The sequence below is a fragment of the Protobothrops mucrosquamatus genome, unplaced genomic scaffold (genome assembly GCF_001527695.2).
Source record: "Protobothrops mucrosquamatus isolate PMUCROS unplaced genomic scaffold, P.Mucros_1.0 scaffold_177, whole genome shotgun sequence".
NCBI lineage: Eukaryota > Metazoa > Chordata > Lepidosauria > Squamata > Viperidae > Protobothrops > Protobothrops mucrosquamatus.
The window spans coordinates 4188461-4214511 of NW_015386253.1; the positions used below are offsets into that span (position 1 = coordinate 4188461).

General features: G+C 37.7%; 1 protein-coding gene across 1 annotated transcript in view; it reads right to left on the bottom strand.

The window, feature by feature from the left end:
• Window positions 1-344: 344 nt before the first annotated feature.
• Window positions 345-26051, bottom strand: part of SH3BP5 (SH3 domain binding protein 5) — a 42819-nt gene continuing 17112 nt past the window's right edge. Inside the window, exons 3-9 of the mRNA XM_015823143.2 lie at window positions 14504-14632; window positions 8471-8635; window positions 7552-7682; window positions 5920-5962; window positions 4458-4677; window positions 2249-2506; window positions 345-1808 (exon numbers count right to left, since the gene is read on the bottom strand). Of these exons, the coding sequence (XP_015678629.1) occupies window positions 1627-1808; window positions 2249-2506; window positions 4458-4677; window positions 5920-5962; window positions 7552-7682; window positions 8471-8635; window positions 14504-14632 (1128 nt within the window). The 3' untranslated portion in view covers window positions 345-1626. The remainder of the gene's footprint in view (window positions 1809-2248; window positions 2507-4457; window positions 4678-5919; window positions 5963-7551; window positions 7683-8470; window positions 8636-14503; window positions 14633-26051) is intronic.

Genomic DNA, 26051 nt, shown 5'->3' on the forward strand with positions numbered 1-26051 from the left:
TTGTATCTCATAAGTTTTTATAAAGGCAATCCCCAAACTTTAAATTTTATTACATATAGCTGTACCCGGCCACACGTTGCTGTGGCTCAGTCTGGTTAGCGTGTGTTGCTTTTACGTCCAACAGATGGCGCTCTTTTTTCAAAAAAAGCATGTTTTTACCTGTCACAAGTGTGACATCTATATAATAGTAGGTATATAGAAACACGTGCGTATTTGAATGCAACGTTGTGTCAAAATTTCAAAGCAATCGGTGAAGAACTTTCGGAGATTTAAGATTTTGAACAAATGAACATTTACATTTTTATTTATATAGATAGCACCTTACACAGACACAGACTCACTACTAACATTTTTAGTTCTCACTTTATTATTACCATTCCCATTATTCCTTGCAAAGATCCTCAGCCAAAGTATAACCAAAACATATATGGAAGACTTATATATATATTTGAAGAATGACGTTGTAAAGATTAAAAATAAACATACTACACATGAAAACAAAAGAGCAGAGGAGAGTTAGTGTGAAATATTTTTTACATTTGTTTTAAGAATATACACATAACATTGACAAAATAAAACAAAAGCCAAATAACAAAAAATACTGAGAAAATGGATATTGCTAATCAGTAATGCTCAAAAAATATGTTCATTAAAGATGACCTATGTCAATTTTTAGAAATGTTAACTAGTAAAGCAACTCTATGCTTTTAACTATTTCTTACTAGCATAAATACCAATTCTTGCTAACATGCTTCAACTTCCTTTCCATCTTATTTGGATTTTTACTTAAAGGATACTAACTTTGAACTCTTTTTAACTACTCCAAAAATGCTTGATAATGCAGAGATACTAGAAATTGCTCCCCATATCAACGCTATGGCAACTATTCCATTCATGCACATTTCTCTTTTTTAGTTGGTGGGTTGTGGAAGAATCTTCCTGTCTATGCTTAGTGATTATCATAATTGGTACTTCACAACAAAGTGGTATCCTACATTAATGTTTCCACTGCCCATTTAATTTTGATCATAATATATATAAACCAAAACTACTTCTCATCTCCATCCTTCCCCCAGCCATGTAAAAAGCTAGAAGGATCCTGTGCATCAATATTAACATTTTAATTACCCTTGAGGTATAATGTATCAACACTCGTGAATTCTATAGGAAGACTGAAGGTATCTTAAATTCTGTTACATGCAGCAGCTTCCTTTGGTAACCCAAAATACAATACAAGGTATTTCAAAGGATTTGCTGCTAGCATCCTGGAATTTTATGGCGTTAAACAGCATCACAAATAAGACACCAGCTAATCCTCCCAACCTGGCTTTGCCCTCAGTGCCAGAATGGCCTAAACTTCACAGAGGACTGGTATTATTGCTTCTCCCAAACTGTTACAAAATGTCTTAAGGATCGAGATTTCTGTCCTTTACAATTTCTGTCCTGACCAAGATTTCTATTATATATTTAATTGCGCTTATTTTAGCCCTCAGCAATTGTGTAAGTCTTTATTGTACAGTAAAGACAAAAATTTGGCATATATTAGTCATTGGCACAAGGTTTGGACAATCAGAAAACAGTTGTGTATAAATAAATTATATTCCTCATTAGGCTCTGGACATCATTTCACCCAGTTTGTACTATTAGTTTGTCTGCACAAACCCCATCCTTGCCTTTCAGGCATTGTAAGGAAAGTTGCTTCAACCGATTGTCTAGAACTGGGCCACTGGAAGAAGAGCTGCTGTCTACACTCTTATTCTTGTTCACTTTGTCAAGTATCTTGTTCTCCGCTCCTTCTGCCCTGTCTCCTGTGAAAATGAGATGGAAAGATTTTGCAGCTTTGTATTATAAAGGGTAAAATTCCACAATATAATCATAACTTGGGTCGGATTCATACTCCGCTTACAAAGTATGTGTGCTTCTGAATCCAGTCCAAAAAGATCTTTAATTAATCACCAAACTTGGAAAGTCCTATCAATCTTGATTCCACTGCATTTGATGGTTACCAAAACTAGGGCTTTTTTTTGTCATAGAATGCCTAGAACGGAGTTCCGGCATCTTTTTTGGATCCAGATCATTTTGTTCCCTTTTCTAGCTTTCTCTACATCTACAGTATCCTTTTGAAATACGGCAACAAAATAGCATATACTGTTACCAAAGTTACATATCTCACACCTGCATTGTTTGTCCTTAGCCATTGTCTTATCTCTGTATTACATTGATCTTTGCCTTCATCAATCCAACTTACCTCTTTCAATTTCACATTCAGGAGAGGATGCCCCACTACATTCACTGCGAGGTCCTAATAGGGGAAATATACCAAATTCAGATAATGATATAGGGCTAGACAAATCCAAGCTTTTAGGGCGAGTCATAGGAAGAAATTGAGCTGGTATATCAAAAGGGCTTGTGGGACCAGAACTGAAACTAGATAGAGACTGAGTTTCAGAGTCTTCTTCGGACACAAAGCTGCTGCAGTTGTCATCTTCAAATACCTCTGATGCCACTGTGAAAATGTAAAAAAACAATCAGCATTAATGAATAGAATAAACATGCTTATAAGCCATCTCAATCACAACTAACAGAGTAATACAATTCTCCCTAACGTTGAACAAAACAAAACAAAATTCAGCATTATTTTCCCCTGTTTAGGACTTCTGTTCCTCCATTCCCAAACCCCTGCAACCAACTATTGTTTATTCTCAGCAATATATTAAAGAGTACTATCACCTCTTGCCAAAAGGAAAAAGGTAAAGTCTATTCTGACAGAAGCTCTATTCTAGGTCAGGGCTTTTCAACCAGTGGTACAGGTACCACCTGTGGTACGTTGGCACCTGGCAGGTGGTACGCGACCATCCTAGAAAAGTAGCAGGGGAGGGGAATGAGCTGAACCGGTGGCAGCACCACACAAGCCTGAGCGAGAGACGGCTGGAGCTGCAGGGCTGTCAGGGCTCAAAGGAAGCGCCAGGATCACTGCTGCTTTCCAGCTGAATGGTGCTTCTTCGGGGCTGTCAGGGCTCAGTGGAAGTGCCAGGATCAGTGCCAGGCTCCAGCTGGAGCTCGGCGCTGATCCTGGTGCTTCCGCTGAGCCCTGAAGAAGTGCCGATCAGCTGGAATGTTGCAGCATCTCCAGGGTCTTGTGATTTACATTCAGATGCTTGGCAACTGATTCATATTTATGACAGTCACAGTGTCCCAGGGTCATATGAAATGACCAAAACCTGCTGCAACCACCCAGCAGACGGGGGGGGGGGATTAAACCAAACACACCCCACCCCACCCCCACTGCCAATCCTCAACAGAAATGCTCACAACAATGGAAACCTCGGACAGGAGGAAGAACGCCGCCGAGCAGCAGGCAGATGTCTTGCTCAGCTGTGGCTTGGGGGGCACTTTTTTCAGTACCATTGTAACTTCGAACAGTCACTAAGCGAACTGTTGTAAGACGAGGACTACCTGTACTTTATCACTTTTTTCCTTTTTTTTGGTCAATTTTTTGACACCTTGCTAGGCGACTGGTGGTACTCGGATGTTGCCATGTCCTAAAAGTGGTACAATGGGTGAAAAGGTTGAAAAGCTCTGTTCTAGGTAACTTCATGGATACTTCTAGGTGGTAATATTAAAATGGTGTATGATTCCTCTCCTCAACCAATCACCACAGGCCATTAGAAAAAAGTGAACTGTCATAAAAATAAGTCAGCTGCATCCACACTCATGCTTACAGGTATGTCATCATTTTCCAAAGGAAAGGTTCAGCTAGAGAATGATAAATACAAAAAACCTGCCCTTCGTCCATTTTCAAAATATTAGCCGTGTCCAGTGTCCTAAGCCTGGCAGTCAGCAGAATTAGCCTGCAATAATGCATTCTAATCACTGAGCCACCACTGCTCCTATGAAACCAACTCTCTAATTTTCATAGATGGATAGTTGTACTAAATAGTTTTAATACCTATTTTAAACCATTTTGTATGTTTTAAAAAAACTTTTTAACAAAGTCAAAATTGAAAATAGATTTGGCAAAATTTTACTATTATTACAACAAAGCTGAGAATGTTGCTTGTCCTATTTTTCATGGTACAATCATATATCCCGGGATTTCCAGATTCCTGATTTATCCTATTTCTACTAAATACGAGAAATGTTCATGAGGAACCCCCCCAAAGGATTTTTAATCAGATTCAAAACATGAGAAGCCACAGACAGTTGCATAACAGAAAAAGTAAAAACAGCACTCTCACAACAATCGATTTCAATCACACCTCAAAAAGAAATTCTAAAGTATCATGGCAATGGAAAAAATTGTTTGGAAAATTGAAAAGTACTTTGGCACTCTATTAATTATACTGTTATAATTGGCTCCTTGACACCTGGTACTTTTTGACCAGTTCTTAGTTGCTGATATAACCTTTCAAAAAAATTGACATGGCCAAAACTCTATACTTTTTTCTACTACTTACTGGAAACATTATCTGATTCTAACTTGCATCCTGAAAAGTCTTCTGCCAAAGTACTATTGCCTTCAGCCCCAACACCACATCCTCTGGGCCCCATTGACGAAGCTCGCCGCCTCTCATGAATCTCGTCAGAGATCATCTCCAAGTTCTTCAAGGCTGTTTTGTATTCACCCTTGGCCAAAGCCAATTTTGCTTGCAGGTCATCCACTATCTTCTTTAATTGCTAATAAAACAGTCAAAAAATTTACTTACTCAAAGAAAAACTTCTAAATATCCATATACAATAAATTGCATAGGTTTCAAGTGAAGAAAGACTTGCATTAGGGCACTAGGGACCCTCTAAAACACCTCCCAACTTTCCCATAAAGCTGTTCACCAAAATAATAAAGCTGACACGATCAGCAGATTTACAGAGAACTGAACTCTTTTTATTTATTACACAAATGTCTGATCATTCAATCTAGCAGGTAGAATGAAGTATTCTAACTTTAAAATAACTCCATCCAATTTTAAGATCCTCCCGCCATGTTGGACTTTGATTTCTTTAATTCATCAAGCATGACAATCCAATATCTTGTGGGATGATTGATTATGGGAGTCCAACACTAAGGAGGATACTAGTTAAAGAAATTATCCTGAAAATGTTCTTTCTAGTTCTGGTGCTAGCTTCATTGAAGACTTGATTGAAAGCTTATAGCTCAAACATACTATATATATATATAGTTTTGTGGATTATTATAGCAGGTAGAGATGCTTTTCATCCTGGGTATATATTTCTAATATTAGCATATAAAAGTCAATTATGCATAAGTTCACATATGTGCAGATTAACTATTTTTTAGGAAGAACATCTCCATACTAAAAGGTTACTATCCATTACCCACAGCAGAATTTCCACCTCACTGAAATATATTGTCTACATTCCCCACACCACAAGACAAATAATAGCAAATGTTCCTGGAGGGGTGGGGGAACGGAAGAAACTAAATTGTCTCCTTCTCTATAGAGTCAACTGTCCTATGAGAAGACTTAATATATTTCTTGATTTATTGTTTTAATACATTATAATTAAATTTTTAAAAATCTGGTTCCTATAAAGATAGTATAAAATTAATTAGAACTAAATAAATATGCTAAATGCTACGCATTCTTCCTCAAATTCCAAAAGACAATACCCCCCATTTATACAGAAAATTTCACATCTATAAAAGTTTCATCATTCTTAAAATGAAACAACCACTACAACAGCAACAAATGTGAATGAGGGGTTTTTTTCTGTTGCTTTTTGGGGAGTCAGATGGCTTTAAATAAGAAAAATCAATAACTCACATTGATGATAATACCTAGTTGGCTAATGAAATATCTGCAAACAAACAACCAAGCACAGAGAGAATCAAGGACTCCATAACTCAATCCAGAATTACATATATTTATCTTCTACATAAAATAAATAAAAAGTACATACCTCTAATTGTACATAATATTTTGCTTTGAGTTCAAAATAAGGCCTATAAGGATGGGAACATAATAGCATTATTATTGGTAGAAGAACAATGCACTCCCTTTTAATTCCCATCCATTCAGCCATCTACCATCCTGTTGATATAAAACAATCTAGCCATCCTATCACTTCAATATTGGAATTTGTTTATACAAAACATACCGTAATACTATGCTAGTTAATTTGTGTGACACTTCTACCCACCTAAAAAATAATAATTTCATTGGGCTTGGGGTTGAGAAATAGATAAATATACCTAAATTTAATCTATATACAACAGCACACAGATTCTCAAATTGCCTAATAGAATATTGAGAGTTAAGAACAATGATATTGAAGATATACAAGATACTCCACTGTCAAGGCACAGAGGAGTAAAACACCAAGTTCAGAACATCCAGATAACATTCAGAAGTGATTCAAATAGACAATGTATTGAACTGCACGAAGGAGGAAGAAGTAAAACACAGTAAGATTTACAAGATTCTGTTATTATAGCCAGTCTTAATAAAATTAGCTCTAGTCTTCCTGTGGAGTTGTCTTTTTGATCTAATCTACCCAGTGGGTCTGACAGCAAGGAGTAAATCCTGGAGAACGTTGGAAAATTTCTATGTGTACAAGTGAGATCAAGTTCAAATGAAACCTGATCCACCTTGCCCAGTTGCTCGGGATCTCCCAGAAGCTTCTGATCCAGAATCTGAAAGCCCTTTGGATTAAATCATTCTGTTGTTACAGTATAGCAGAGACTGGAAAATGGTATCTAACATAGTGCTCTATCGTAATAGAAAAACTACTAAAATAGTGTTATAGTTTCATTTACCAGCCTTGAGCCATAATCTTGCTGCTAATATAATTTGACTAAGACAGGGGTAGGCAACCTTGGCTCTTTTATGACTTGTGGACTTCAACTCCCAGAATTCCTGAGCCAGCATGGCTCAGCTTGGAAACCTCTCCTTTTCCCCTCAGCACGGCTGGCTCAGGAATTCTGGGAGTTGAAGTCCATGGGTCATAAAAGAGCCAAGGTTGCCTACCCCTGGACTAAGAGATGATTTTAAACCATCCTGAAAGGCATTCGAAGCACAAGATAGTAGTAGCTCAAATTGATAAATGAAGCACCAAATATGAAGGCCAGGCAGGATTCATCAAACAGGTCTTTTTTACAATGGTTAAGCTATAATGTAGTTTTCCTGTGATTTTTCAGGCAAGTCTTACTTTTTACAACCATGGTTAAACCACAGCTTAAGGCTCACTGACTAAGACCATTGGTCAGAGAACTCATAACTATTAATTCAGATTGATAGAAGATTTTATGAAGAACTCTTCAAGCAAGACTTTTTAAATCCCTAATCTGGCAATATCACAGCTAAATGATTTGTACTGAATCACACATTATATACTGCTGAGCTATGATCCCATAATATTTATTTCCTGTTTGTGACGCCTTCTGCATTTGTCCTGTACTGAGCATTTGGAAGGAGTCTATGACTCAAGGCTGCCTTTGACATTTCCCATGGTTTCTCATGGTTCTATTTACATATGACAGAAAAACACTCAACAATCACAACATCACATGATCCCTTGGAGATTTAAACTTACTTTGATTTGTTGATAGCCCTTTTCAGTTTCTTCTCCAACTGTTTCATTCTGCCCATGGCAGCATTGTATTTGGCTGCTGTTTCTTTATGTACAAGTTCACTTCTAGTTTTCGTCTGCTCTGCTTCCATAACCTTTAAAAAGGGTTATGAAAATGTTTTTGAGTTTAAGCTTTTACATACAAAGCCTAGATTGTTTTTAGTAACAATATTCCTCAAAAGTTTAAGTAATATCTGGCAAAATAGCATAGAAAAAAGAGGGCTCAGTGGAATCTGAATTGTAAATATCTTGCTATAATTTATTAACGTTAGTGACATCCCATTGGCCATTTGACTAAAATTGTTACAAAAATGCAAAAGATGAGAAACTTCCATGTAAATTAAACTCAATCACAGAATCATGGAACTGAATCTGAAAAGTCCATTTAGATTATTATGTCAAGGTCTTTCTAAAAAGGCAATTACTTTTCTTTTTAACATTGGCCATAGAGCCTACTAAAAAATAGCTACTTTCATTTAATCATAAATAATGCCCAAATTCTGATTAATATTAAATCATGATTACAAATCAATCCTCCTAGTTTTCTGGGTAAATGGGAAAAAAGAGAAAAGGATGACCAGCACCCAAATGGGTGGATTCAGTTTTGGTGGCTAGGGGTGAAAGACCTGAAGAAACAAGTTATGTGCCTTTAAGTCAATTTGTTTTATTTGTGCAGTTGCAGGCCAATCAATCATGATCCAGCCTTTTTCTACCTGTTACCAACCTGTGGTTACTTTACCTGCAAACAATCTTGCTGCTTTTCTACTGATATCTACTGTCTCTGAAGTATGTGTTAGAACCTGTGCAATATTCTGTAAGGTATCAATTCCGTCTTGCCTAAAATACTTAAAAAACTGATAGGAAGAGTAGTAATACAGCCTACCCGCTGTGTGGCATGGTTGAGCATTTCTTGCCATGCAGAATCAAATTGACGTTTGTCATCTTCCAGCAGCCTCTCTTCTGCAAGGGAAATGGTTTCCTTAGCAGCCCGTAGCACCTCTGTGGCTCTCTGAAAATCCTGTGTTGCTTTCTGCGCTTCTAGCTGAGCCTGCAATGAAAGATTAAATTGATCTAGTACTAAGAAGGAAAGGGATAAATATTACCCAATGATTTTGTCTGATTTTCATTTGCTGATTTTAAAATGTCAGTACAATAGATGCCAGTAGTAACTATTTCTATTGATTGAAGGATTATATCCTGCTTATATATGTAACATTCCCCATCTCATCATATCATTAAGTAGATTCGTGTAGATCACTGCTTGTTTCAGTATTGTTTCCAAAAATGTACAAGTTATTCTATAGTTTTAACATATCCAAATGACAATTCATGTAGGATGCTATACGTTCGGGGTGAACCAGCTTCCCTTCACATTTTTTTTCAAAGTTATAGTGCTCATATACATAATCAGATCTTGTTGCTAAGACACCACATTGAGTGCAGAAGACTTATTTTAAAACATCACTTTTCTAATAAATTAAAAGTAATATCTTCAACTGTTGAGATCCAGATTATCTCTATTTAAAGCAAGCCCAAAAAAACAAAAAGATTTAAGACATGTATATTTAAAGCCGATTTAGGTAATAACATATAATCTTTAGAGCAGTTAATAATTCCTATTAACTACTCTAATAGCAGAAAATCTGATCCAGTCCTCTATCCTCTAATGCTGAATGTAGAAATATATAATCCAAAAATAAGCAGATCTTGGTACAAATTATCAAATTAATTACCTAGTAATTAAGGAGGCTTTTTGATAATATAGGAGTGGGGAAGCTTTGGCCCTTCAGATGTTGCTAAACTATGATGTCAATAAAATACCTCTTGTCAGAACCTTGCTGAGAAAGTCAGTCACACTGTTGATAAATAAATATCCACCTGTTTTCATCTAATGACCCTTCTTATTTTCCTTTGACTTTGACTTCTTCTTTGTATCTACTGGTAGTACCATCTCTTAATGAAATGTTTCAAACAATAATTGTAACTGACATTTTCTGCCAATCTATATAAATTAATTCAGAGACTTAATCTCCAACAGATCTCACAGACACACAAGATAAATTGGAAAATACCCCATAATATTATTTGGAACAATACCAGAAAGCATTTCAGAATAATTTGCACCAAAAAAGCAGTTCATTTGGTTGATATAGTCATTTTGCTTTTTTAAAAAAATCCAAAGTTGTATAGAAAGTTGTAAAGACAACGTTTCCCACAAACAAAAGTTCATAGGTTATTGATGTCAGACTTATCACAACTGAAAAGAGGCAGAGGCTATTAAAGTTATAAGCAAGAAGCCAAATATTTGCTTAAATGTTAGCAGCCTATACAATCTACAGTCATTATTCCCAAGGCTTTATTTTATTCACACGATTAGCAATAACACATTGATGGAGTTTCCACTCACAAATTACAGAAAAGCTGGTGCTAAATACTCTCACACACACAATGCACACAATATAAAAGAATCTTCTGTAACGTGTACTTCTTACCAGCATTAGCTGATTGATATCTTATGACTGCAATTATTGTCTTATAAAATATATTCCCTTGATAGCCTATATACCTACATAATTTACTCACAATCAAGACTTGACGGAACATGAAAGAAGACTTATAAAAAAATAATTTCCAATGAAAAAGATGGAAACTAGAAATCAGGACAATGAACTACAAAAACAGAACACAGTAAGATGATTCCTAAACAAATAGCCAGAATAAAAACTTCTCTGTGAATCAAAGAAATAAACAGCTAATTGATCTGGCCAGTATAAGAAACAATGCAAAATATTCAGCAGCTCATGTTTTCACAGGAATGGATGAAGAATCGTTACTTCAATTTGATTCATCCCAACTAAATATCTTTTTATAATTTTTTATTTAATTGCTTAAAAAATCATCACCAATGTTTTTTTGTTTCTCAAATACACAATTTTTATATTGAATTCTGCCAAATATGCATTTCTGCAATATGCTTTCCACAATATAATAAATTATTTTTATTAATTTGTTTGAAGTTTTGATTTTAATGAAGAATTGCATTGCAAATTTGTTTGCTATATTTGGCTACATTGAAAGGGGAATTAATTTCATGATTGTGAGAATAGCCTCTGCTTGCAAAATAACATGAGGTTCCCACAAGGCTTCCTCTATAGGAAAGCTGAGTGTCAAGCACAGGAAATCAGTAGTCCAGGCAGTTCAAATGAATATAAGTTTATTGTATGCTACTGCTCTCTAGAAGAATCTGAACTACTAACAGTCAAAACAAATTGATAGATAAGGGTCAACAGAATTCAAGGTGGGCTGGATTTAGATCTCTTGTGGGCATGAGAAAGAACTCAAGATTGATGATGCATCCCACCCTTTGGCCAGCTGATCATCTCCTACACTGAGCTTCGTATCAGCCAGAAACCTCTCTCAGAAGTTGCAAAAAAACAGAAAAGATAAGTTGGGGACTGCTGAGCCCTGGATTTGGCCTTGGGTGCATGAGTGGCTAAGTGGGTAGAACAAAAATGATTAGGGGCCTGGAGGTTAAAACATATAAAAAACGGTTGCTGGAATTGGGTATGTCTAGTTTAATGAAGAGAAGGACTAGGGGTGACATGATAGCAGTGTTCTCAGGGGTTGCCATAAAGAAGAGAGAGTCAAACTATTCTCCAAAGCACCTGAGGGCAGGACAAGAAGCAATGGATGGAAATTAATGAAAGAGAAAGTAACCTAGAACTAAGGAGAAATTTCCTGACAGTTAGAATAATTAATCAGTGGACCAATTTGCCTCCATAAGTTGTGAATGCTCCAACACTGGAAGTTTTTAAGAAGAGATTGGATAACCATTTGTCTGAAATAGTATAGACTTTCCTGCCTGAGCAGTGGATTGGACTAGAAGACCTCCAAAGTCCCTTCCAACTTTATTATTCTGTTCTGTTCCTAGAATCAGTGGGCCCAAAGCTCAAAGCCACTCAGTCTTGCCAGGGTGCATTTGAATCCTGATGTTCTCCATCCAGATCTCTCCAAACACCAAGATAGGACATTCACAACATTGCTTAATTCCACAAAAACAGAAATGTACAGTAGTGTATTATCAACATACTAATGATACCTCAACCCATGGTGAAAGGTAGCTCAACCTTTTAGAAAAAAGATAATGCAATCTAATGTAACTAGAATGAACATATTTTAGTCCAACCATATTTTTATTCCAATTCTGAATAGTCTGGTCATAAATAGAAAAATAATTACACTAGCAAATGAACTTCAATAATAAGCCAATATTTACTTACCTAAACAGATAAACAGAAAGACATCGAGTCAGCAAAAGAGCATTGGGGCAGCAGTGACTACCAATTTCCTGCTGGCTTCCCCATTGACTTTGTTTGTGGAAGCTGACAAGGAGAATTGGAAACCATAATCTCGTGACCAAGGAGATGTTGCCACGGCCACAACTTTGCAAATAAAGCTGGTCTGAGCATAGTAGAAATTTCAATTGCACAGGAGTAATGGGTACTAGATTATTTGTATACATTTTTCAAATTAATGGATTTTCGGTATTTTGATTCAAAAATTGTTGTAATATAATGTACTGTTTGGGCTAACGTGAAGGTACAAACAACAGATAAACACAGTGAGAGTTTTAGTAGTATATAGATTAAGAATTGATACCTTAGTATTCTTCCTCTTTCTTTCTTTCCCTATTAATTTTCCTATTATGTAAGGAACGGTTTTTATTTGTTTGTTTGCTTCTATAAACCAAGTTGGGAAAATTTCCCATTCAAAAGGAAGTTAAATATAGTTTTGGTATGCTTGGTTAATTAACAGACTTTCTAGGAGCATGTTGGTATGGTATGGTACAGTACAGTGTGGTGTGATGTGATGTAATGTAATATAAATTTTCTTCCTGCTTCTATAACAGTGATGGCGAACTTTTTAGAGACCAAGTGCCCAAACTGCAACCCAAAACCCAATTATTTATCGCAAAGTGCCAACACGGCAATTTAACCTGAATACTGAGGTTTTAGTTTAGAAAAAACAATTCATACATTAACATCTTTTGTCTTAAAAGAAAAACACAATAACAAAGCTTTCAATAATAATACAATAATACAATACAATAATACAAACTTTTTATTGAAAGGTAAAAGTTTGCATTTGGCATGCTTTTGAACAATTGATGTGATTTTTGCTGTTGTATGTATGCTGATAATTTGTCTAACCTTGGCTCATACTTTGTAAATTTGAGAGCAACACATGCAGCACTCAGGTCATCTGTTAATCTGTTTCTTGTGTCAGATTTGATATAATTCAAAGCTGAAAACAGCGTGCTTGCTCCGGAGGCTTGTTTTGGCTAGGAAGGGGTTTGAGAAATGGCTTTTTCCTGTGAAAACTTAGCGAGGCACGCGTGTCCACAGAGAGGGCTCCGAGTGTCCCCTCTGGCACGCGTGCCATAGGTTACCCCACCACTGTCCTATAAGAACTGGGAAAACTTATAGTTATGGTTACATATTTAGATATAAAGATAACATACTGTAAAGTAAGTCACCATTATTTGTTCCCTTAGAAATAGTAACTTCTTTAAAATCAGTGAGTTCACTACAGAAGAAATATTAGAGACATTCTAGTTTTTAGCTTAAAATCTGAGCTTTTAAGCTACCGTAGCACATAATGAATTTCAGGAGCATCTTCTAATTTTTATTCAACAATATGCATATATTTCCTGGATCCAAAACTGTATATTTCAAGAGGCAAAGAAAATACTCAAAAATCAACTCCGTGGATTCTGAACAATTAAAGAAGCATCACTGCACCAGAAAAGTTAATCCACTGTTATACGGAAATGAGCTAGCTCATAACCCAACAAAAGTACAGCTCTACAATTTTCACTAACATGAAATAAAATAAAATTGTAGCAAATTAGCTCCCAATAAACCACCATGCATTCTTTTGAAGAGGGCAACAAGATCAGAATAGCTGCAGATTTAGCAAGGGAATAGACAATATGGATTAGGCTTTTTAGCTTTGGAGAGATCAAGTAGAGAAAAGGTCACAACTTCTCCCTTCTGCAGAGTCTGCAGAAACATTATTCTAAAATAAGTAATAAATTCAGAGCACAGTAATCAATAATTGACAAGTATATTAGCCAATATTCTCAATTCATTTTAGAAGCAGATCCAGGGAGTAGCTTTAGAAAATCTTCAAAAATAAGTCAATAATATGCTCCCTTAGAAGGTTCACATTCAGTTTGTGCCAATTCAGTTTTTTGTCAGCTCACTTGGAAGCAGTTGTGGGATTCAGCCAGTTCGCACCAGTTCGGCAGAACTGGTAGCTAATTTTTTGTTGCCCAGGCCCAGAATGGACTTCCGGAAGCGGCATCCATACAAAGAACCAGTTGTTCACATATTTGAATCCCACCACTGGTTGGAAGGCTGCAATATTTTCAGACTGACTATCACAAGTTAAGTGAATCCACCCACAATTCCATTATACAGTATGAAAAAGACTCATTTAGGTGATATCATGATTATTTTTTTCCTTTTGCTTACAGAAAGAAAAATCTAGAAAGTACAACTTTCTATAAGTCATAATTGAGGAAAAAGAGAATAATTGATTCTATTGTGATGCATTTACAATAACTGCAATGAAGAAGTATGAATGAATTACTAGAAATTTTGCAGTGATCGTTAATAGTAGGGACTGAGAATAAACAAGCCTTTTAATAGATAAGATCTGCATGGGTGGTATTCATCACGCTTGGAAGGAGAAAAAGGTCACTGTCTCATAGGAAGCATACAGTTGAAATACCCATCATAGCATCATAACATGGAGATCATGTGCTATAAACAATGCCATTGTGTTTTTATTGTGCCTCTAAAGTTGTATTCCAATCAACTAATAGCATAGTTTTTTTCAATTGTATTCTTACCTGCCTAGCAACCCTTCGGGCTTCCCAGTAAGGCTTTGAATCTTCTACAGATTTTCCAATCTTCTTCACAAGTTCATCCAGTTTTATTGTAGCTTCTACCAGAACTGAACGGAATTTTTGACGTGCATCCTACAAAGAAAAACACAGCAAATCTGCTAATACCTATTTCTCATAGATCACTAGCAACTAAGTCATTTTAGGTAAAACTAGGGTTAGTTACCTAGCAGAATAATATTTGTGTAACTCAATTTCAAACCTAATAAAACCAATGAAAACCTGAGACAGGGCTAAACTTAATGTATTATACTTCTGAATTTTATCAATTTTTTTAACACTTGGTGATACAACCTGATCTGAGAAGAGATAGAGTTTTTAAAAGATGTGAGTCTTTGTTCACATAATCTAGTAATTTTCATTGAGCTTTAATCTAAATAAAAAGCAATATTGCACAACATCTGCTCTGTCCGGGGTTTCAACTCTTAATGCAGCATTGAGACCAGCATAAGTATACAACTTTTTATATTTTCAGGGAGAAAATCCTTTGGCTCTTTGGAAACATTAATCCCTTTCCTCATTCCTTAACAGGTTACTTTTTCCAAATTACTAACTACTAAATGGCCTTTAAAGGAAAGGAAAAAAAATATTTAATTTCATACTAATATTCAATATCTTTAATTTCATACTAATATTCAATCAATTAATAGCTTCATTGAACAAAATTAGTGTATTCTCAATCTCTTTTCTTCAAACAACCCTCCTCCTTGTTTTGTGTATTATTTCTTTTTCTTCAACTACCTAAAGTAGGACACAAGTGATTAAATTATTCTTCAATTAGCCAACATGACATTAATAATAATAATAATAATAATAATAGTAGTAGTAGTAGTAGTAGTAGTAGTAGTAGTAGTAGTAGTAGTAGTAGTAGTAGTAAAGTTGGAAGGGACCTTGGAGGTCATTGCCTTGTTTTGCTACACGATATAGTGCTGTTCCTAGATCTAAAACCTGGAGATAGAAAACTCAAGATGGATATTATCCACACCTCAAACAGGCTAGATTCTAGAAGATTTCTGAGCAGACTAACTTATTTACTAACATTTGGAAAAGCATCCAGAGAGTCAATCTTTACTTTCAATGCATATATTATTGGCAATACTAAGATAAAGAGCATGCATCCTCCTAAAGGGAAGGAGAGAATAAGTAGCAGATTAGCAAAGAGCACCATCCTTAAAAAGATAATACAGGTAGTCCTCAACTTACAACTACAATTGGGACCAAAATTTTCATTGCTAAGCAAGGTAGTGCTTCATCACTGGAGGCTTTCAAGGAGAGATTGGACAGCCACTTGTCAGAGATAGTATAGATCTCCTGCTTGAGCAGTGGGTTGGACTAGATGACCTACAAGTTCCTCCCAACTCTGATATTCTGTAAGATTCTGTAAGTCTGTAAGTAGTTTTAAATGAGATATGCCCAGTTTTATGCCCTTTTTTTTTGTCCAACTTTCTTTCCTTGATTCTGCTTGTCAGAAGCTGACTGGGAAAGTTGCAAATGGCAATCACATGACCCCAGGATGCTGCAACTCTCATAAATACAAGCCAGTTGCCAAGCACCCAAATTTTATTCACGTGTCTATAGGGATGGTCCAGGAACTGGTTGCATGTCACTTTTTTCAGTGTCATTGTCACTAAATTAATAATTATAAATTGAGGAATACCTGCATAAGCTTCATTGTACCCAAAGCTGATCAAATGATTTTGACATCTGAGGCAAATCTGTCCTTAGAAAGAGAAACAAAACAGGAAATTGAAAAATTGCTATGCTTTCAATTCCCTGAAACAATCATCCCATTCAAGGAGGACTGAAAGAAATGTAATGTCACCAATGTTATAAATTGCCAACAGATAGCAGTACTGATACAGTAGAAGCTCTGTCATGTTCTTTAGCATCTATTCTTTCCCTTCAGTTAGCAGAAAGCTGTACTATTATATATTGTTGTACTTTGTGAAATGACCAAGAAAAAAATGTTTAATTGTGCACCATGATTGCATTCTTGATTGCTGAAAGAGTTCTTTCACTCAGAATTCACTGCCAACTATAGGTGGTTTACACTGATTATTATGTTGACAAAAGTTCTGTACCAAAATATATAAAGATGGTGAAGCAGGAAGAGTTTATCAATGTGATCAAGAACAAAGTGGATAAGCTGTGATAGCAACCAAAAGGTTTCAAATGAGAAAGACTGAAGAACTAATTAAAGACTATCAATAGATTGTTAAAAGGGTGCTGCCAAGCTCAGCATTTTTCATAGGAATGTGTAAATATACTATTGATCTTCTTCAGTATCAGAAACTTTATGCAAGATGGATCCTCACATGCAAAGATAAGTTTAGAAGTTGAACTTTGCAAGCAATTGTTGTCATGCTAAAAGAATGAAAATAAATAATTTTTTCCCAGCACTGTGACTACTGATGAAATATGGGTGCATCATTATGACTCAGAAACAACATGTCAGTCCATGTAATATCATCACAAACTTCACCAGTGAAGCAAAAAATTCAAAACCCTTTGTCAGGAAAACCTATAGTAATAGGGGTTGGGGGTTGTAGCTTTTTTTGGATGCAGATCATGTTATTTGATTTCTTTGAACCTAGCACCATACTTAATTCAGAATGCTGCATGTTAACACTTAAAACTTTGAAACAATTAAGTAGAGTTCAGAAGCAACATGCAATGTGACAACATTAGGCCTCACATCTCCTGAGCCACCTAAGAGATAATTGCAAAAATAGATTTCACCATAAAGGCCGTACTTGGCACCATGTGATGTCCACCTTATCCCAACGTTGAAGGAATACCTTCATGAAAGTTTGTTTGACCTAAATGAAAAGTTAGAAAGGACTGTCAGGACCTAGTTGAAGAAACAAAGTATGGGTTTCTTTCACATCAGCTTTAAGAAGTTTGCCCAATGTTGCAAAGGCAGATAATGAACAGTATTATTATGTAAAGAAGTACAAGTAATCCATTGGTTATGATCACTTGTTCAGTGACCATTCAAAGTTATGACAGTGGTGAACAAAGAGAACTAGTGATTGGTCTCAAGGTTGCAGCCATTATAGTATCCCCACAGTCAAATAATCATGTTTCAGGCAACCAGTTTTCAATTATGGCAGTTGCAATGTTCTATGCCAGTGGTGGCGAACCTATGGCACGGGTGCCAGAGGCGGCACTCAGAGCCCTCTCTGTGGGCACACGCACCGTCTCCCCAGTCCTAGGCCTTCAGCTGGGCTTTATAAAATCTTTTCGCTTTAGGCCTCCGCCGCCATGAGCAAAAAAAAAAAAAGGTTCAATCAATCAATCAATTTCAACTTCTCGTGGGGGAAAAAAAGATCTCGCAAAGTTGGAATTGATTGATTGAACTTTTTAGTCCCACCCAGTCTGCTGTTACCAAGGCAGCCATGCCCACCCAATGGGCCATACCCACCCAATGGGCAACACCCAGCCAATGGGCAACACCCACCCAGCACCCAACGATGCATAAGTGGGTTTTGGGTTGCAGTTTGGGCACTCAGTCTCTAAAAGGTTTGCCATCACTGTCCTATGCTGTAGTCATATGATTAGCATTTGCAACTTTCCCTGCGGGCATCCCACAAGCAAAGTCAATGGGGAAGGCAGCAGAAGATTCAAGTTGCTCTCACTGGTTTTTCTCCCAATGTGGTTCTCATACTCCATTGCATCCATCTGCCCACATTCCATAGCACCAATTCATGATACCCATCTTGCTCACTGTATTTAGTAGCACCTGCCCACCAATAGCTCTTGGCTGAAGTCCTTACACACCAGCCTACTTACATTTTTCAGTGCCATGTCATGGTCACTTGAGGTCCTCAACCACATGGTTCTCACTTATTAATGGTAATGAGAACTGCCAGGAATGGCATTGCTAAGTGATGTGGTCACATGATGGCATGTTATAACCACATTGCTTAGTGACAAAAATTCCAGCCCCAATTGCTATGGTAATCCAAGGATTATCTGTAAATGCAGATAACAAAAGAACTGATTTCAAGATTGCTTTCCTGCTTCATTTATTAAAATATCCCCTATTTAAATTAAAATTATGGAAGTATAGGCATTACTGTTCATTCAACCCTCTTACCTAATTGTACAGCAGACTCTGAACTTCAGAGTTCATTTTTGTGTTTCTGCAAGCTTGAATATTTCTTCAAAAATAAATTCTTGCAATAGTTGTCCTTCCAAAATCACTTAAAGATGGCTGGTTGTTTCTAAGTCTGAACCAATAGTTTATTTTTTTTTATTCTGCCTTTATTATTTTTACAAATAACTCAAGGTGATGCACATATCTAGCATACCTTCCTCCTCCTATTGTCCCCATTACAACAATCATGAGCTGGGTTGAGAGTGAGTAAGTAGCCCTAGGTTACCCAGCTGGCTTTTTTGGCTAAGGCAGGACTTGAACTCACAATTTCCAGCTTTCTAGCTTGGTGCCTTAATCACTAGACCAAATTGATCTTTGTTGATTGTTTCTGAGATGTTTTTGATGAGGATAACAATGCCATACCTCATGTGATGTCTCATTTAATGACCATGGTGATTTGCTTAACAATCACTTGTTGTGAGGCTACTGGAACTGCTGTCACTAAGCAGGAGAGTCATGATTTTTACTCAACTTCATTTAGCAACAGAATTACCAATCCCAATTAGGCTTAAGTGATGACTACTTGAACTACTAGTATTATTATCATGTAAAGAATATTATGATAACATTAGAGATGTGTTGGTTGGGGATGTAAAATATATGTGTTGTTTTATTTGCAGACATTACTATATTGTTGGTTCAGAATCCAAATGATTTACAAAACACATCAGACTGCCTGATGCAGGGGTGTCAAACTGGCGGCCTGCGGGTCGGATACATCAGGTGCAGGCCACACCCACCCCCGCTCCGCAAAGACAAACAACGTCGTGAAACATTACAATACGTCATGTGACAAGAGTGAGTTTGACACCTGTGGCCTAATGCAATATGGAGTACAGTTATGAAAATTCATTCTTTCAAGACTAAGGCACTTATATTTGACAGGAAAGTAAATAAGTTCAAGTTATTCATAAATTGAAAAAAAGCACTTGATTCACGAGGTTAATTCATGCATTCTGGTAGATTATTACAAAATATGGAGAAATTGCAAATTTTTAAGATGCAGATACTGATAGAAATGTGAGCAATATGCAATCTTTTGTGAATAATGAATATTTATCAAAAGAAGCAATGTATAAGGTTGTGCTTCTGATTACTTTGTTATATATATGTGAAAGTTGGATTTGCAAAATGAAAAAATATAAACAGAAATGAATGACCAGTATGAAAGAAACACTTTGTAATACACATTCATATAAAAAGAATGAATGAGAACTGAACTGTAAAATATGAAAGAAAAATAGGACAAGAAGAAGTCTGAGAAATTGTAACTGTCTGGGGAGATGAGATCCTGGAAAGAGAGAAATGAGAAGTTTAAAAAGCAAAAGAGACTATATGAAGTGGTGTATGGATTTAATGAGGATGTGATTTAAAAGCTATAACATTATTATTAGCAATAGAATATAGTGCAGGATAATTTGCTAGGGGACAAAATGGTATGGAGAGATATATCAAATAGTTTGGTATCGACTAAACTTTACACCACATGCTTCTATTATGCATTTAATTTTTGTGCCTTACCCTTATTCCTTCTCTTGTTGGTATAATGTTGCTTATCCTGGAAGGAAAGGATGATGGGTGTCGGTATATGTTTTGTTAATAGCTTGAAAAAGGTGGGTTTCCTCAATTATTTATATAAATTTAAATAATAAATAAATAAATAAATAAATAAAGCAAGTACCCAATTTTTCTGTTTTACATGAATTGATCAAGATTTCACACATTGGCTTTTGAAATGAAAAATAGCAATCAGGAACTGAGGTGTAAAATCAGGGTGGCTGTGTGAATTGCATTTAGAAGAGGAACTTAAAAAGTTTCATATTTCGCTTTTTAATTTGTGCTCTATATCCTATAATCCGTCTGTCATGTGCAAATTTAATGCCACGTAATAGCTAAACAAGTTTCCTTTGCTTGTTTGAAAGATTGTTTCAGCTCATTTGGCATCCTGCCAGTCTGGATCATATAAGGGGGCTAAACATGAACCTTGGTTTAGTAATCATGGTAGCAAAGTTCAAATAATATGCTAACCCCTAAGGTAAGTAAATCACATTAAGCTCAACCCTATGTGTGAACTTAGCCAGTAGTATGTGACAATGCAGCAAGGTATGTCTAGCTTTCAGTCTACACTGCTGAAAGAAATGACAGTATAACCATCCAGACTCCAGAGGAATTGAATTTCAGGCTAGTAATTTCTAGTGTTTATTAAGAACCATGGAGAATTCCAAGTAGAGAAGGCTGTTGAGACTAGCATAGACTTCAGTATTTATGAGATACAGTAAAGATTTTAGAACAGAAACTATTTATTTATTATCGTGGTTTTTAGTATCGCCTGTTCACCGCCCTGAGTCCCGTAAGGGAGATAGGGCGGTATATAAATTTAATAAATAAATAAATAAATAAGATGTTGCCATGGGATTCCTTCCTATGACCTCAAATTTTGTTCAGAACCTTTCACAAATATTTATTTGGTTGAAAGGCCAAAGCAAAACAAATTTCCCAGCTGGGAATTTCAAGACATCAAAAACACCAGAGCCTTTTAACACTGAGTTAGTCTCTGTAAATTTAGTTAATTTGAAGGTAGCATTTTCCTACTTGATCCACATACAAACTTGTGAATAACAGAGAATAAATATTTTAAAGTGGAATTTAATTGTCAGAAGTATTTGTAGCCTGAAATAAACAAGAACAGAATTAGAAGACTGATAGTAATAAAAAAGAGCACAATGATTTACATAATTGTGATACAAAACAGAAGGAAGCATCCATTGTCCATTGATGCAGGACAGCTGGTAAAAAGCAGAAGGGACAGAGGAACAGCACAGAACAGCTGTGAGCAATGACAGAATGACTCCAGAGCACTGAACTGATTAATGTGGTTCTTCATCCAGAGCATAATCATTTTACTACCAATTCTGAGGATGTGATTTAAAAGCTATAACATTATTATTAGCAATAGAATATAGTGCAGTTTTCTTTTGCTTGTCTGGTTAAGGAACAGGAAAACAAAGAATATACTGGTCTGGCTGCTGTTTACGTAATGACATTTGGAAAATACAAATGTGATCAAAACTGAGCTCAGAATCTCAGGCATTGAGCAAATGGTTGCTTTGCTCCTTGATACTAATCCTGGCACTCCCAATTATGGTTGTTAAGCAATCTCCTGGAGAGTTAAAATGGACAGAATCCCAGGTAAAGAGCATGAAGTGTCTCTCAGGGAAAGATCCTAGGAGGATCCACGGGGGAGGGGATTCTCATTGGGCTGCAAGGATGGAGCTAAAATCTTTAGGATTTTAACTCTCTTCATGCAATCCATCAAAGCAGTGGTTCTCAACCTTTTTAATGCTGCGACCCCAACCGGTCGTAAGTTGAGGACTAAACCGGTCATAAGTCGAGGACTAAACCGGTCGTACGTCGAGGACTACCCAACCGGTCGTAAGTCGAGGACTTTCCCTGCCCGGGAGCGCCGCACATGCGTGGTTCCGCCCCCTGTGCCGGCCGAGGCGTAGCTGGCAAGCGGCAGAGACGGAGCAGGCCGACCACCAGCTGGCCCAGCCCAAGGGAGGTAAGGCACCCGCCGGAAAAGGGGGAAAAAATGGCAGACAAAAAAATGGCGGACAAAAAAATGGCAGACAGCCTTGCTTGGCGACCCCCGTGAAATGGTCGGTCGACCCCAAATGGGGTCCCGACCCACAGGTTGAGAACCACTGCATCAAAGGATTTCACCCCAATGGCCAGAGGGGAGGGGAAATCTTTCATTGGGCTAAAAATCTCAGTTCTGAGGGGGGGGGGGAGAGAGAGAGAGAGAGAGAGAGAGAGAGAGAGAGCGCTGAGATTCCCCCAACAGAGCTCTTTCAGCCAGCCCCCAAAGACTAGAGCAAGGCCTCTCAGTAGGCAGCAGCAGCAGCAGCTTGCATCTTCTCTGCTAGCTTCCCCACTGACCTTCTGAGGGAGAGAAAGTCTTCTTCTCAGAGAAGATTACAAATGGTGATTACATGACTGTGAGGTGCTTGGCAACTGGTGCAAACATGTTTCCAAGCACCCTATTAGGATCATGGGACCATGGGGAATGACACAACATTTTGACAGCCGGATCCTTTCTGAAGCTTCAGTCATTAAACAACCAGTGATAAATCAAGGACTACCTGTACATTAAACTTTTGTACTTTGATTTCTTAAACTAGAGGAAGTAATCTTTGGTAAATAAAATAGAAATTGTTCTTCTTAATGAATTTCTAAAGTTAGATTCCAATAGGAAATTGTTGGGCTAGAGTGGACATACTGGTTTTGTATGATTTGATAAGATCAACATTAGGGATGGCTACTTCATTTCAAAACACATTGTAGCTCATTAAGGGATTCATACATTATTAACTAAATATCAACAGAGCTATCTGACCAAACCTATCTGGGCTTGGATGCTAATCAGGGTTGAACCTGGCTAATATTTCATAGGAAACCACCCTAGCAGAGATTAGAAATTAACAAAACATCCTGGAAAAAGTTAATGGCAGATATCGTCAATACAGCTGTATACAGAAGAGCTGTGTAGATTGCATTCAAATAGCTTCCAGAGCTTAAACTTGATTTAAGCTTATCTTCCTATATCAATCACTATTCAGAGTGGTTGGAAATTCTGAAAGCTGAAGTACAACATATTCAAGGTAATGAAGGCTAGTGTAGGCTATTAATCTTGTTTTGCCTTTTCTCATCTTGTCACAGTCAAGGACTATTCCAGGAATAATTCTCTCTCATTTTGGACATTTCCTCTTAATTTTGTTTCACCTACATAGTTTCTAGATTGTTTTTCCACCTGCCTTACAATATAAAAAATATTTCCCTATTTTGTTTTTGTATTTAGGCAGATATGTGTGTAGATTTAACTCTATCAAATCAGTCTGATGTACAATGAGTTATTTTATATTTAGGATGCTGTAAGGCAAAAATTAAATATTTTACTATAATAAAAAGTAATAATAAAAGAAAAAAGCTGTGGGGATATTCACAAAGAATAATGTAAGTGAAATGTGTGCAGATACATGTAGCCTATTCATCCTGCTCCCCTTTCTATTAATATAAGAATGTAGCATTTGGCAAACTACAGAAGCTTGGCTTATTTGTTTTTTACAAGTTTTGGTTTTTAAGTCATACACAAGCTCTGATATAATTCTGGTCTATAAAAAATGGAAGAAATCAGCTCACCAAGTATAGACTTTTTGTGATTTATTAAACAGTTAGACCTACTGAGAGGAGTAAAGAACAAGGGATAACAGAACTCTCTAAGACAAATCAGGATTGAAAACAAACAATCAAGGAACAAATCTTTCTCATTTAGTTCTAATTACTGTACTGAAATTTATTATGAAAGAATTAAAGTGACAGCATAAAAATCCAGAGAGTGTAGCCAGTATGTTGTGGACTGTTAAGTCCGGAGAATAATGGCGCTTGACACGATGCATTTCTAACAGGTCTTTATTCTCTGCTTCCAATCTACGAACAACCCGAGCAGAGGCACGCAAGCCTCTATTTATACCTTCTGATCCCCGGGCAATTCCAACCAATCACAAGGCGGTCTTTTCCCGCCTTGCGCATGCACGCAAGGCCGGCGCCACTCAGTCTGGTCCCGGGCAGCTTTTGCAAATGCCCGGGACTCTTGCAACGTCCCGAGCCTGCTTTTGCAGGCTCAGGACACAACACCCCTCCCCCCTAGATGAAATAATACTGCGCCCAACATGGACGCCACCATAGTAAGGTTTTGTGTTAATAACTGTTGTATTAGTGTCACACTGTGTGTGTAAGGTGTGGGGCTGTTCCGTCGTACAGAGACCCGATGTGCCCCAACCCCGTTTCCACAGAGTCAACCAGTCTGGACCTCTAATTCAAGTTATTAATATATACATGCTCACCTTACGTAATCTGCAAGGTATTTGGGAGGGCCTTTGACCCTTAGCGACCTTCTCGGACCTGGGGAGCTTGTAGTGTTATCCCCGTTGCTTCCCACACTAGGTGAATTAACCTGTGGTTGTCTCGTAACTTCTGTTTGACTTTCCTGCCCGTCTCCTAGGCTCGAGAAGTCAGGACTCTGCTGTTCACTATACCTGGTTGACCTACCAACTATGGAGTTTTCCAACCCCTCTGAACTCATCTCCATGTTTCCTGACGGAGTGTGGTTTTCCTGGTTACTTTCTGTAGTGATAGGGTCCAGGGATACCTCCCTGTTATCCCTAATGCGTGGGGACATTCTTCTGTGAGCCATTGCTGCAAAGGACGTGTTCCCCCTTTGTTTTGCCTGCTCTTTTGTATGTTGTGAGTTGTGAGTATGCTCCTAGTCATTCTCCGTGTCTGGAGTATTGTTTGTGAGGTGTGGATAGTTAGTATACCTCCGGTGGGACTCCCAGGCTGGAGTGTGTGTGGGGGTGTCTGTTTGCCCCCTGCCCCATGAATTTCTACTTGAATCTCCTGTGGAACGTGGGTGTTGAGTACCCGTGTTGTCCCCCACAACCATCGTTGGCTGTTGATTCTGATTCCAAGAATGCATTTCCCATTCCTCCTCCCCCCCTAGAGGAGACTGAGGAGGAACCCTAGGCGAGTCCTGCCTCACACGTAGTTGATCAATGTGGCGGCGAAGAACGTGGGGGGACACGTTGTAGGGACACCTTGTAGGACAGAGGCCCCGAGACCTTGCAGACCACAGCCGGGACCCAGAGGTGTCCAGGCCGTAGTTCCTGGCCCAGACAGGATCACCTTCATGCAGGACCCGTGGTGGGTGTGGCTGAGACACCTGTGAAGCTACACGCTCCGGATGCAGCCTGTCCAATTTAGTCACGAGCTGACGACCCCAACGGAGTTCGGCCGGGCACTTACCCGTGGCAGTGCACGGAGTGGTACGATGGACTAGAAGAAAGTCAGCCAACCTGTGATGCCAATTGCCGTAAGTCAGTTTCTTGAGGACGTCCTTGGCAACACGGACCATCCGTTCAGCCAGACCGTTGGTGGAATGATGGAAAGGAGCCGAAGCAGCGTGGCGGATCATGTTGGCTTGTAGAAACCCCTGAAACTCAGTAGAAGTAAATTGAGGACCATTGTCCAATACTAGAACATCTGGCAACCCATGTGCAGCAAAAATGTTTCTCAACACTTGAATGGTCTTGGCAGCAGTGGTAGATGACACAGGCACAACCTCCAGCCATTTGGAATGGCTATCAACAACAACCAGGAAGAATTGACCCTGAAAGGGCCCAGCGTAATCTATATGTATTCTAGACCATGGAGTGTGTGTTTCCTCCCACCTATGCACAGGGGCCTGGGGCATTTCAGGCCTGGACTGCTGACATGCAT